The 15,187-nt window shown below is 39.8% G+C and overlaps 1 protein-coding gene across 4 annotated transcripts in view; it reads right to left on the bottom strand.

Annotated features, from left to right (window-relative positions):
• Positions 1-3,505, bottom strand: part of CFH (complement factor H) — a 114,484-nt gene extending 110,979 nt beyond the window's left edge. Inside the window, exon 1 of one of the 4 annotated variants that reach the window (XM_073221900.1) lies at positions 3,305-3,505. In XM_073221900.1, the coding sequence (XP_073078001.1) occupies positions 3,305-3,362 (58 nt within the window). In that variant the 5' untranslated portion in view covers positions 3,363-3,505. The remainder of the gene's footprint in view (positions 1-3,304) is intronic. The other 3 variants (XM_073221899.1, XM_073221898.1, XM_037006072.2) reach the window with 3 other exon arrangements.
• Between the last annotated feature and the right edge of the window lie 11,682 nt (positions 3,506-15,187).

Here is a 15,187-nt window from a genome sequence, read left to right as displayed (position 1 = left end):
AGTAAGGCCTGCCTGGGTGCCCCTCTTCTTCTTGTGACATTCCTGGGAGCATTTGTTCTGCCCCTTCCTCAAGGTGCACAGGACAGCAGTCTGTCAGTCAGATCTGTCACAGCTGCAAATACCTCAGCCTCCAGAATGTCTTAGTCCTCTTCTTATCCTTTTCCTCACCCATTTCTGCATTTCCCCACTGCAATTGTTGCAGAAAATTTATCAATTCACAGTAATATGTGATGAATAATACTAAATTTAACTATCCCAAAGTATTTATTAAGAGTATTCATCATTTCACATAATTTTGGATTGGTTGAATGTATGGTACTATCAATGTGTAAGACATTTTAGGAGAGAATATTGAATACAACTTGCGTTTTTCACCTTTAAATCATGCCATATAGATAAATACCCATACTACTATCTTTGAAAATCTGGAGTTTTGCGGGGAGATGCGGGGAGTTCTTATTTATCACACTGGAATTAAAACACAATTTAGGATTACAAATCACTACCATGATTTTCTGGATTAGATAACTATGCATATCAAAATATTCATATATCTTTATGACATTTTTTAATTAATTTATAATTTATTGTGATTTTCATAATATCAATTTTTCTTCCATGTTAAGGTTAACCCAAATTTGAAATCATCTGATACTTGCAACAATATTCTCTTTCTGATGGACTAGATGCTCTTTTTTTTTTTATCTGTAATATATTTTAGGTCCTAAAAGAACTTTTTTGCCCTTTAAATCTCCAGAATTAGAAAACATATATCTTTCCAAACAACATAGTCACACTGGACATGTCTCAGTAGGCATTCACTTTAATCAGCCTAGAATTCCTGGCTGTGGCTACTTTAAAAAAGTGTACACTTTTTAGACCCTAAATCTAAAATATCTGCTTGAAAAGCTTGGTCATAATATGTTCCAGAAAATAGAAACTATGTGATAATAACTGATGAACTGTTATTCTAAATTTGTCTTGTAAATTTGACCATGTTCTTAGCAACCTGTGGTGATTCTCCCATGCATGACCTTTTACAAAAAGGAAGGAACAATGCTCTTATACAGTTAGGAATGTGAATGCAGAGAAACTATTCAATTGAAAAGGTACTACTTGCTCTTTAATATTTAAAAAGTGGAGAGAAAAAAACAAAGATGAGCTAATAAATTCTTCCTGTTGGTTATTATTTCTCTTTTTTTAGGAGCAAATAATATTTTTTGAGGAATGTTCACTCTTAACAGGGCAGAGGCAACTTATGAAATGCTAAAATGTTGTCTGGTTGAGTAGAGCAGATTGTGATTCTGCTTTACATTTTTGTTTTGTGTATTCAAACTGCCTTCCCATTTCCTCAATTAGTATTTCTCAATATCTCAATTTAGTCTTCCATATTTATTTCTACCTGGGAAATAAAAACAGGCAAATGTTGAAGTATATATGGATATTTAAATGATCAAGGCCGCTCTGTTGAGTAAAATTTGTTATATAGTAGATTGATAGACTTGATTGACATTTCAAACTAATTTACTTTTAGAATTGTTTGGGAAACAAGGAATAAAATAGCAGTTCTAAATCTACTGAAAATACATGTAATTTTTCTCTGCTAGCTTTTACATTATGTGAAAATCATGAGACTAACAAGTGTAGCTTTAAATGCTAACGTTGGACTTTATCTGTTAGGAAGTAGCCAGATTTACAGTCATTCTCCCTGTGACATATATAGTTCTAATGCTCAACTGCCAAAAGAAACTGATAATCTCATTTAACATACACTAACAAAATATAAAATACAAGTGAAATGAGTCAGCAGGAATCAATTATGTAAGCAAGAAATTTGAATCACTATTGTTTAATTTTGATAACATACTTTCTAGCATCAAATTTTAATATTTCAAATTCCATTTTCTAATCACTTAAAGTTTAATTGAACTTGTTATGATTCTTGAGTTTTAAACATGAGCTAGAAAAGTCTTCCTTATGTGACAAATGATATCTACATAAAAACACTGAAAGCATTATCTAAATAGTGAAACAAAATATTTCCATTAAAGAAAAGACAATTATGTTTGCTATGATTGGTAACATTAACATTGTTTCAGAACTCTTTGCAGTAAAATGATATTTTACTTTTGAATATGAATTATAGTATTTATATGTGCACAGAAATGATTTTATGCCTAGTTTAAAAAGTGGCTAGATATAAGGTTTACAAGCTAAAAATTAAGCAACAGCATATGAAAATTTATAACAGAAGTAAGGTTGTATCTTTCAAAAAAGTATTAAACATATTTAAAGAAACAAAGAACTACTGCAGGATATAACTGAAAAAGTTATCTGCCTTTATACTCTAGATTGAAAGACCCTCAAGGACAGAGCTTTTGTATTATTTGCTAATATTTCTCAGTGTTTAGAGTCTGACATGAAATAAACTATCAATTAAAGTTTGTTGACTTAGAAAAAGTTTTAGAAATTTGTGAATGATATGTAATTCATTTGGTTTAAAAATGTCAATAAAATATCTGCCATAAATTAGTTACCTATCATGATCTAGGAAACCAAGTTTCCCCAAGAAAAAAATTTTTAATCTACCAACAAATAGTAATAGAATTAAACTTAATTATGAATTCAGAAAGTTTCACTGATATCAGAAAAAAAACCTCCTACAGATTCACTACTCTTAAAAACTGCTTTTCTAGAAGGTATTTTATATACAACCACAAAAAAAAAACGATTGAACAATTTAGATATTACAGATTACATATTCAGTTTTTTTCAAATTTATGTAGTATTTTCATTCTAATGATACAAATAATGTTTCTATACAAGACTTTTAAGGCGATGACATCAGCTGTAATTGATAAATGAATTTTTGATTAAGAAGAGTTAATATCTATACCTGAAATCAACCCAAGCATTGTATTATTTGAAGGTTCTTATTTAATTTATGGTGTGGTTTTATATACGTTCATATACTTGTTTAGTGCTTTCAGGTAAAGCATTTTGGTAAAAATTTTATGCAAAATAGTGAACTGCATTTTATGGTAATTACAAGGAAAATGATAATCACATTAAAATTTTCAAAAATGTTAAAACAGCTGAACTTTTACATTAAATAAAATGATGAATAACCAGATTTAATAAGGTACTTATATTTTTAAATTTAACAATGTCAAAAGCCACTCACACATTAAGCTAAGAGCAGTAATTAAATTCACATTTTCTAGACCAAATTTTTATTAACATTGTGAAAATCCCATTAGAAAATGTTTATAATGTAGAAAAAATCTTCTTTGTTTACTCTTACCTTGTGCTACACAAACAGTCCATAACATAATCCACACAATCTTCATTTGAAATCTCATTTTGGGATCTTTTAGGAGTACATTTAATAGCTGATGCTGCTCACACTGTAAGATTTTCTTCTGATAAAAATTGTGAGTAGAGTCAGAAAGCACTTGTTCCAAAAGGAAGTTGAAACACAGCCTAGGAAATAAAGAGATTACTAAATGCCCCACCCACTGGAAACTTTTGCAAAGTAGAAGAAAAAAAATCAATCATAAGCCCCAGGAGTACCAGTTTAAACCTGATTCTTACTCCCACTGAATGTTAAAGCTGTGGCCTGCTTTTGATTTGTTGTTATAAATCCAGACATGTCCTCCACTGGAACAAATTCAGGTTCTTGGAATGCAGTTTTTGCAAAACAGTAACTGGTGATTTCCTCTGGATATCATAAGCCCTCCAATTATTCAAACCTCATTCACATCTATAATCTGTTAACCTCAGAAGAAAAAATAATAGACACTCAGAAAAAATTATTTACAGAATTTGAGGTTAGGCAATGTTTTCACAATCAAGGCCCAGATAATGTAAACAAACGTTGCCAAGAATACAGTGCTGGCTGATTTGCGGGGCCTGCTTTCCCTGTAATTCATGAAATTAGTCTTCTAATGATGTGTTATGTATGTGAATCAACAGGCTTATTCTCACTAGGCATAAATGAGCTTAATAATTCAAAAATCAAGAAATAAAAATGCTTAGTTTTTAAAAAATTTGCATATTGAAATTGTATTGAAATACAATATGCAGAGAGAAATAAGCAAAAGGTTTGCTGAATATTGAGGTTAAGACAATCATGAAACCAGCACCAAGGTCAAGAAACTGACAGTATTATGTCTCAGAAAGCCCCAGTTCTCTCTTTCAGTCAACCCCCTAACCCCTGTTCACAAAGGATAATCACTATCCTGATGTCTAAGAACAAGGAATAATAGAGTTGCCTGTTTGTACTTTATATAAATTGAGTAAGATACTTACTCTTCTGTGTTTACAGACTTTCGTTAAAAATTATGTTTATCATGGGAAGATGGCGGCATGAGTAGTTCAGAGGAAATCTCCTCCCCAAAACATATATATTCATGAAAATACAATAAATACAACTATTCCTAAAGGAGACACCAGTGGATGCAGTACAACAGCCAGGATACATCTACATCTGTGAGAACTCAACATCATATGAAGGGGCTAAGATACAAGCCACGGCCAGGCAGGACCTGAATGCTCCCCCACCCCAAAACCCGATGGGAAGAAAGGAATCAGAACAGGGAGGGAGTGAAAGCCCAGTAATGTTAAACAACCAGCTCTAGAAATCCGCACCTGGATCGCAGACACAAGGTGCACTGGGAGTTGGATATTAGAGAAATGGAAAAGCAAAACCTGTGGGCAGGTCCCCCCAACTGGCGCCCCTAAGACAAAAGAAAAGCGAGTGCTTTCTGCAAGTCTTAAAGATACAGGGACCCCATAGCTGGATGAAGTTGTCCCAGCACACATAGCTAGCAGCTGGGAATCCCAGGGAAACTTAGGCGCCCTAAACCCCAGGGAGGCAGTGCAGCTCTGAAGCCCCTCACAGCAGTAAGCAGCCTGCCAGTCGTTCCTCCAACTGATGCAGACCCCGACACACTGGCCCAGTAACGGGAGAGTGGCAGTGCGAGCCAGGGATGGCAGGGCCAGAAGGGACCGGGAGCAGATCCGTGTGCCAGCAGCCCCAGACAGGACCAGGAGAGGCTTGTGCGAGCCTGCAGTGGCACGACCGAACAGCCTGGGTGTGGCTCACATGTACCAGTGGCAGTGAAGCCAGAGGAGCCAGGTACAGCCCCGCATACACTTGCAGCAGAGCCAGAGGGAGCAGGCATGTTCCCAGCAGCTGACTGGAATCCCAGCCCAAAGCACAGCAACCTGGGCCAGATGCAAAGGCAGCTGCTGGTACACAGCTGCCCGGCAGGGGAGCTGCTAGTATGGAGGAGTGCACCTGGCGTGCCTCCACTCCTTGCAGGGCTCCGTGCTGCTCTGATGGAGACCCCGCCCACAGCAGCTTAGGGAACTAACCCGGTGGCTGCTCCAGGAGTGTGGGTAACGGTCAAAGGCAGCGGAGAAGGGAAAGGCATTAAGCAAGCAGGAAAGGACTTTCTTCTCCCAGCTGACACACACGCAACTTGCCTACAGCCACCTCTATCACCATGAAAAGGCAAAAAAATTTAGTCCAGTCCAAGATGGTACAAACAACACCTGAGAAACGATATGCAGAGGCAAACCTAAACAATCTCCCTGAAAAAGAATTCAAAATAAAAATCATAAACATGCTGACAGAGCTGCAGAGAAATATGCAAGAGTTAAGGGATGAAGTCCAGAGAGAGATTACAGACATCTGGAGGGAGATTACAGAAGTGAAACAAACTCTGGAAGGATTTATAAGCAGAATGGATAACATTCAAGAGGCCATTGATGGAATAGAAACCAGAGAACAGGAATGCATACAAGCTGATGCAGAGAGAGATAAAAGGATCTCCAGGAATGAAACAATATTAAGAGAACTGTGTGACCAATCCAAAAGGAACAATATCCGCATTATAGGGGTACCAGAGGAAGAAGAGAGAGAAAAAGGGATAGAAAGTGTCTTTGAAGAAATAATTGCTAAGAACTTCCCCAAACAGAGGGAGGAAATAGTTGTTCCGATTACAGAAGCACACAGAACTCCTGAGAGACGGGACCCAAAAAGGACAACAAAAAGACACATAATAATTAAAATGGCAAAGATCAAAGACAAGGACAGAGTATTAAAGGCAGCCAGAGAGAGAAGAAAGGTCACCTACAAAGGAAAACCCATCAGGCTATCATTAGACTTCTCAACAGAAACCTTACAGGCCAGAAGAGAATGGCATGATATATGTAATGCAATGAAACAGAAGGGCCTTGAAACAAGGATACTGTATCCATCATGAATATCATTTAAATATGAAGGAGGGATTAAACAATTCCCAGACAAGCAAAAGTTGAGGGAATTTGCCTCCCACAAACCACCTCTTCAGGGCATCTTACAGGGACTGCTCTAGATGGGAGCACTCCTAAAAAGAGCACAGAAAGAAACACCCAACATATGAAGAATGGAGGAGGAGGAAAAAGAAGAGAAAGAAATAATCATCAGACTGTGTTTATAACAGCTCAATAAACAAGCTAAGTCAGACAGTAAGGTAGTAAACAAGCTAACCTTGAACCTTTGGTAACCACAAATCTAAAGCCTGCAATGGCAATAAGTACATATGTTTCAATAATCACCCTAATGTAAATGGACTGAATGCACCAATCAAAAGACACAGAGTAATAGAATGCATAAAAAAGCAAGACCCATCTATATGCTGCTTACAAGAGACTCACCTCAAACCCAAAGACATACACAGATTAAAAGTTAAAGGATGGAGAAAGATATTTCATGCAAACAACAGAGAGAAAAAAGCAGGTGTTGCAATACTAGTATCATACAAAATAGACTACAAAATAGAAAGTAACAAGAGATAAAGAAGGACATAACATAATGATAACGGGCTCAGTCCAACAAGAGGGTATAACAATTATAAACATAAATGCACACAATACAGGAGCAGCAATACATGTGAAACAAATACTAACAGAAATAAAGGAGGAAATTCAATGCAATGCATTCATTTTAGGAGACTTTAACACACCACTCACTCCAAAGGACAGATCCACCAGACAGAAAATAAGTAAGGACACAGAGGCACTGAACAACACACTAGAACAGATGGACCTAATAGACATCTATAGAACTCTACATCCAAAAGCAACAGGATACACATTCTTCTCAAGTGCACATGGAACATTATCCAGAATAGACCACATACTAGGCCACAGAAAGAGCCTCAGTAAATTCCAAAAGATTGAAATACTACCCACCAACTTTTCAGACCACAAAGGTATAAAACTAGAAATAAATTGTACAAAGAAAGCAAAAAGGCTCACAAACACATGGAGGCTTAACAACATGCTCTTAAATAATCATTGGATCAACAACCAAATTAAAATGGAGATCCAGCAATATATGGAAACAAATGACAACAACACAAAGCCCCAACTTCTGTGGGATGCAGCAAAAGCAGTCTTAAGAGGAAAATAAATAGCAATCCAGGCATATTTAAAGAAGGAAGAACAATCCCAAATGAATAGTCTAATGTCACAATTATTGAAATTGGAAAAAGAAGAACAAATGAGGCTTAAGGACAGCAGACGGAGGGACATAATTAAGATCAGAGAAGCAATAAATAAAATTGAGAAGAATAAAACAATAGAAAAATCAATGAAACCAAGAGCTGGTTCTTCAAGAAAATAAACAAAATAGATAAGCCTCTAGCCAGACTTATGAAGAGAAAAACAGAGTCAACACACATCAACAGAATCAGAAACGAGAAAGGAAAAATCATGACGGACCCCACAGAAACACAAAGAATTATTAGTGAATACTATGATAACCTATAGGCTAACAAGCTGGAAAACCTAGGAGAAATGGACAACTTCCTAGAAAAATACAACCTTCCAAGACTGATGCAGAAAGAAACAGAAAATCTAAACAGACCAATTACCAGCAACGAAATAGAATCGGTAATCAAAAAACTACCCAAGAATAAAACCCCCGGGCCAGATGAATTTACCTCAGAATTTTATCAGACATACAGAGAAGACATAATACCCATTCTCCTTAAAGTTTTTCAAAAAATAAAAGTGGAGGGAATACTCTCCAACTCATTCTATGAAGCCAGCATCACCCTAATACCAAAACCAGGCAAAAACCCCACCAAAAAAGAAAACTACAGACCAATATCCCTGATGAAAGTAGATGCAAAAAACTCAACAAAATACTACCAAACCGAATTCAAAAATACATCAAGAGGATCATACACCATGACCAAGTGGGATTCATCCCAGAGATGCAAGGATAGTACAACATTCGAAAATCCATCAACATCATCCACCACATCAACAAAAAGAAGGACAAAAACCACATGATCATCTCCATAGATGCTGAAAAAGCATTCGACAAAATTCAACATCTGTTCATGATAAAAACTGTCAACAAAATGGACATAGAAGGCAGGTACCTCAACATAATAAAGGCCATAAATGATAAACCCACAGCTAGCATCATACTGAACAGTGAGAGGCTGAAAGCTTTTCCTCTGAGATGGGAAACAAGACAGGGATGTCCACTCTCCCCACTGTTATTCAACATAGTACTGGAGGTCCTAGCCATAGCAATCAGACAAAACAATGAAATACAAGTAATCCAGATTGGTAAAGAAGAAGTCAAACTGTCACTATTTGCAGATGACATGATATTGTACATAAAAAACCCTAAAGACTCCACTCCAAAACTACTAGATCTAATATTGGAATTCAGCAAAGTTGCTTGATACAAAATTAACACACAGAAATCTGTAGCTTTCCTATATACTAACAATGAACTAGTAGAAAGAGAAATTAGGAAAACAATTCATTCACAATAGCATCAAAAAGAATAAAATAGCAAGGAATAAACCTACAAGGAAGTGAAAGACCTATACCCTGAAAACTACAAAACACTCTTAAGAGAAACTAAAGAGGTCACTAACAAATGGAAACTCATCCCATCCTCCTGACTAGGAAGAATTAATATAGTCAAAATGGCCATCCTTCCCAAAGCAATATACAGATTTGATGCAATACCTATCAAATTACCAACAGCATTCTTCAATAAACCGGAACAAATGGTTCTAAAATTCATATGGAACTGCCAAAGACCCCGAATAGCCAAAGCAATCCTGAGAAGAATAAAGTGGGGGCAGATCTCGCTCCCCAACTTGAAGCTCTACTACAAAGCCACAGTAATCAAGACAATATGATTATGGCACAAGAAAAGAGCCACAGACCAGTGGAACAGAATAGAGACTCCAGACATTAACCCAAACATATATGGCCAATTAATATACAATAAAGGAGCCATGGACATGCAATGGGGAAAGGACAGTCTCTTCAACAGATGGTGCTGGCAAAACTGGACAGCTACACGTAAGAGAATGAAACTGGATCACTGTCTAACCCCATACACAAAATAAATTCAAAATGGGTCAAAGACTTGAATGTAAGTCATGAAACCATAAAACTCTTAGAAAAACATAGGCAAAAATCTCATGGACATAAAGATGAGTGACTTCTTCATGAACATATCTCCCTGGGCAAGGGAAACAAAGGCAAAAATGAACAAGTGGGACTATATAAAGCTAAAAAGCTTCTGTACAGCAAAGGACACCATCAATAGAACAAAAGGTATCCTACAGTATGGGAGAATATATTCATAAATGACAGATCTGATAAAGGATTGACATCCAAAATATATAAAGAGCTCATGAACCTCAACAAATAAAAAGCAAATAATCCAATTAAAAAATGGGTGAAGGAGCTGAATAGACAGTTCTCTAAAGAAGAAATCCAGATGGCCAACAGGCACATAAATAGATGCTAATCATCAGAGAAATGCAAATTAAAACCACAGTGAGATATCACCTCACACCAGTAAGGATCACCATCATTGAAAAGACAAGCAACAACAAATGTTGGCGAGGGTGTGGAGAAAGGGGAACCCTCCTACACTGCTGGTGGGAATGTAAATTAGTTCAACCATTGTGGAAAGCAGTATAGAGGTTCCTCAAAATGCTCAAAATAGACTTACCATTTGACCCAGGAATTCCACTTCTAGGAATTTACCCTAAGAATGCAGCACTCCAGTTTGAAAAAGACAGATGCACCCCTATGTTTATCACTGCACTATTTACAATAGCCAAGATATGGAAGCAGCCTAAATGTCCATCATTAGATGAATGGATAAAGAAGATGTGGTACATATACACAATGGAATATTACTCATCCATAAGAAAAAAACAAATCCTACCATTCACAACATGAAGGGAGCTAGAGGCTCTTATGCTCAGTGAAATAAGCCAGGTGGAAAAAGACAAGTACCAAATGATTTCACTCATATGTGAACAAAGGAAAACTGAAGGATCAAACAGTAGCAGAATCACAGAACCCAAGAATGGACTAATAGTTACCAAAGGGAAAGGGACTGGGGATGATGGGTGGGAAGCGAGGGATAAGGGCAGGGAAAAAGAAAGAGGGCATTATGATTAACATGTATAGTGCTTGGGGGGCACAGGGAGGGCTGTGCAACACAGAGAAGACAAGTAGTGATTTTACAGCATCTTACTACGCAGAGGGATAGTGACTGTGAAGGGGTATGTAGGGGGTAATTGGTGAAAGGGGGATCCTACATAATGTTCTTTCTGTAATTGTAGATTAATGATACCAAAAAAAAAATTATGCTTAGGTTATACAACCACACTGTTGGATATAGGTATGGATGGTTAATTATTACTGCTTAATAATATCCAATTATTTGAATATATCACATTTTTTTTGTGTGCCTGTTAATGGGCTTCTGAGTAGAGTCTAGTTTGGAGATAATACAAGCAGTATCATCATGAATATCACATTATGAGATTTTTTATAAACACATCCTCATTTCTCATGAGTACATACCTAAGAGTGGAATTTTAGAACATAATATATGGATATATTTAGGAGGAATAGGTAACATTAAACCATTTTCCAAAAGGTTATGCTAACTGACATTCCCATTAGCAGCATGTAAGTTGCTCTACATCCTCAACACACTTGAATGTTTAATCTTTGTAATTTCAGCCATTCTTATGAGCATTAAGCAGTCATTCTCTTGGTTTTAATAATAATTTTCCTAACGATGAATGAAATCGAGCAAAATTATTCAGCAATTGGCCATTTAGATGTTCTCTTTGGTGAAGTGTCTAATTCTTTTGCATATTCTTTCTATTGAATTGTCTGTCTTTTATTTATTTCATTGTAGGAATTCTTTATAAATTCTCTATGCATTTGTGGGTAAAATTGCAAAATGCCGAAATCTCTCACCTGGCCTTAGTCCATCTCCATATCAGTAGGTGTTTCCATGGGGAAGTGAAGGCATCTCTGGACTGGAGAGATGGGCGGAGTCTGTTTTGCAGCTGTATCATGAGAGACATGGATGAGCAGAAGTGGATAACTGCTTGTAAGCAAAAAATGTGTTTCTTCCACTTTATTTTTCACTTTGACTGATTTGGTTTCAATGATAATTTGCCCTGGGGTGGGAACAGATTTTCCTGCCAAAGTTGCATGTGGCAGTAGTCAGCAGGAACTCTGAACCTGAAATCTGTCTTCATGGGTGCGATGCTCAGGTGAACTGTCCCTAGGGATGGTGGGGAGGCCCCAGTGGCTGCTGCAGTGGGAGCTGACAACTCACCCTTCCCTCATATCCATGGGGCTTCCCCTTGAGGAGCTCCCAGTGGGGAAATGGTCTAGGGTAAAGCACCTCCCAGATGGATGGGCTCATCCCCAGAACTTTGAAAGGGTGGGGACACTGGAAGCTGTGGAATTAAACCTCCATGAGATAGATTTCTTAAAGGCCCTAAATGGCTGTGTAGCAGCCAGGATTGTGAGATGTTTGTTTCTTGAGATAGTGGAAAGGGTTATCAAGAAAGAAAAATTTCACTGTTGGTTGAAGGAGCTAGGCGATGACCTATGGGATGCCCTTAAGAAATAAAGACAATTATTGAGAAGACAGGTAATGCTGGAAGATACACTACCAGCAAGGGAGGGGGTAGCAAGAGAATCCATGTTGCAGGAGGCCATGGGGGAAGGGGAGGAAAGAGCGGTGCCTTCCACCTGGAGATGGTAAAGATGTTGGGGGAGGATGAGAGAGTGGGGCCAAGGGTTGAACTGTGGCCAAGACCACTGCCTGAGGCACCAGCCTCTCTTGTATTAAAGGCCTGCTCCGTTGTAATTCAGAAAATAAAAATGTAGCAACCATGGGCTCCTCAGGGGGAGGAGCAGCTCCCTCCCAGGTTGTGGACTACTCCATGCTCTGCCTCTGTGCCCAGAGTGAGCTGGTAGACATGAGCTCCCGGTTTTGGCAGAAGCTGAGGTCCAGGACACATAACTTACAGGCAAAGCCCCATGTCCAGCCTGTGTCTGTGCAAGACTTCCTGGGGGACAGAACTCAGGCTCTGCCTGGGCCCTCAGCCCCACAGGAGGACAGTTGGGCATTGCAGCTTGACTGAGAGGGAGGTCAAAGCCCCCACCTAGGGGGACATGGTGGGGACCAGAGGCCTCAGGTAGAATAGCAATTCATTGTTCCCCTGTGAATGTACAATGTGCCCTGGCATTGATGGACACAGAAGCTGAATTTCTCTGATTTATGGTAACCCTGAGCATTTTCCCAGGACCCCTGCTGTGATAGATGGCTATGGGGATAAGGCAATTAGAGTGAAGAAAACACAAAACCCTTTGGGGATAGGGTGACTACCCCCAAAGGAGCATACTATGTACATTTCTCCCATCCCTGAATGTCGCGACCCTTCAGGGACCAAAGCAACATGCCCAAGGTCTTGATTCTTCTCTAGGCTTTATTGTCTAATCTCTCGCGGCGGTTACAGCAGTTTTCAGGAAGCTCCTCTACCTCCCGGCGGGCTCCCTTATATTCAGTCACCCAACCAATCCGGGACAGTATCATGCGTGACCTTTAAGCGGATAGGTGTCACGCGCCACTCTAAGCGGGCAGCACAAGCTGTGCACGGGTACGAAAGTCTGCTGGGCCAATCCCCAACAGGAAAGAGGGAAAAGGGTGGTGATCAGGAAATGGGCGCCATCTTCTCCAGCTGGTGACGAGGCTAAAATACCAGGTCTTAGAACTACCACTGGGCAAGGGAGCTGCGGTGGATCAGCCCTGGGACTGAGCCCTGGCCAGGGGCCCGGCCCTCACACTGAATATATTTTGGGGTTGATATCCTGCCGGGCCTGTGGTAACAGACCACTGCAGGTGAGTTCAGACTGAGGGTACATGTGGTAAAGGCAGTTCTGAGGGGACATGCTAAGCACCCGCCTGTAGCTCTGTACCTTCATGGATGACAAATACTAAGCAGTATAAATTGCCTGGGGAACACAAGAAAATTGGAGAAACTCCTCAGGAATTGGAGAAGGTGGGTATCATAAAGCCCAGTTATGGTCCTTTTAATTCCCTAGTGTGGCCAGTGAAAAAGCCAGGCACTTGGTGTATGACCATGGATTACAGGGAATTGAATAAAGTCACACCCCTTTTGCATGCTGCTGTTCCTTCTATAGCAGCCTTTATGGATACTCTCAGTCATGAACTAGGGGTGTATCATTATGTTGGGGACCCTGTTAATGCTTTCTTCTGTATTGAAATAGCACAGGAAGTTCAGGAACAATTTTGCCTTCATGTGGAAAGGCCAGCAGTGGACATTCACTGTTCTTCCACAAGGATACTTCCACAGTCCCACCATTGGTCATGGACTTCTGGCCCAGGACTCGGCCACATGGAAGAAACTGCACATGGTGCAGCTGTATCACTACATTGATGATATGACATGCATGTCTGATTCTTTTGCAGATTTAGAAGGGGCAGTTCCTAGCTGCTGCAACATCTACAGGAGAAAGGATGGGCTATGAACAGCACCAGGGTTCAGGGTCTTGGTTTGTCTATAAAATTCTTGGGGGTTGTCTGGTCAGGTAAAACTAAAGCTATTCCTGAAGCAGTCATAGACAAGGTCCAGGCTTTCCCCACCCCTACCACTGTGGCAGTATTACAAGAGTTTTTGGATCTTTTGGGCTCCTGGGGAGTGTTTCTCCCACTCTTGGTACAGACTCTGAATCCCTTATATTATTTGGTACTAAAGGGCATCAGGTAGGGTTGGGATGAAACATGTGCAGCTGCTTTTACTGCTTTTAAGTGAGCAGTCAAGGGTGTACAGGCCTTAAGTGCAATGGACTCATCAGGGCCCTATGAACTAGATGTTCATGCAACCAAAGATGGTTATGGACAGAGCCTTTGTTAGCAGCTGGAACAGATGCACCAGTCTACTAGGTTCTTTCACAATTGTGGAAAGGAGCAGAGGTCTGGTACACCTTGATAGAGAAGCAACTGGCTGCTGTGTACCATGCCTTGCTGGCTACAGAGCCCATTGCTGGAACAACTCTGATCGAGGTAATAACCACCTATCTCATCACTGGGTCAGTGCAAGACTGGGCCCAGAGGCCATGAAATGGCATGGCAGAGTTGCCAAGAGTCATCATGAGGAGTGAAAAAGCCCCTATACCTGATGATGCTTGGTGTACAGAAGGCTCCAGTTGTGGGCAGCCCCCAAAGTGGGGAGCTATGGCTTTCCATCCTAAGACTGAGATAATATGGGTAGAGGATGGACAGGGGAAGAGCAGTCAATAAGCTGAGTTATAGGCAGTATGGATCATAATAACCCAGGAAACCTCTCTGTCAGCTGTGGGCACTGACAGCTGGGCTGTCTATCAGGGATTGACCCTGTAGCTACCGACATGGTACCATGCCAACTGGATGGTTAGTCACTGGCCCCTTTGGCAACAAGAGTTGTGGCGAGACCTATGGGCCTCTGGTCAGACTAAGACTGTTACCGTATATCATGTGACTGGCCATTTGCCTTTGCATCCCCAGGGAATGATGAAGCAGACACAGTGGCCCAGGTGTGCTGGCTAGAAGGAAAACCTGCCTCTGATGTGGCCCAATGGTTACATCAGCATTTGTTGCACACAGGGAAAAAGACAATGTGGGCTGTAGCCCATAGGTCGGGCTTGCTGTTGACCTTTGAAGAAGTCAGCAGAGCCCAGAAGGAGTGCCTTGTGTGCTCTAGGAGGGACTTACACCATGTCCCACAGCAACATGGGACAATAGTAAAGGGGCTGATACCCCATGTCA

Source organism: Manis javanica, chromosome 14, assembly GCF_040802235.1.
Source record: "Manis javanica isolate MJ-LG chromosome 14, MJ_LKY, whole genome shotgun sequence".
In the NCBI taxonomy this organism is placed as follows: Eukaryota; Metazoa; Chordata; class Mammalia; order Pholidota; family Manidae; genus Manis; species Manis javanica.
Note: the sequence above shows the minus strand (reverse complement) of the source record. Positions and strands in the feature narration are given on the sequence as shown.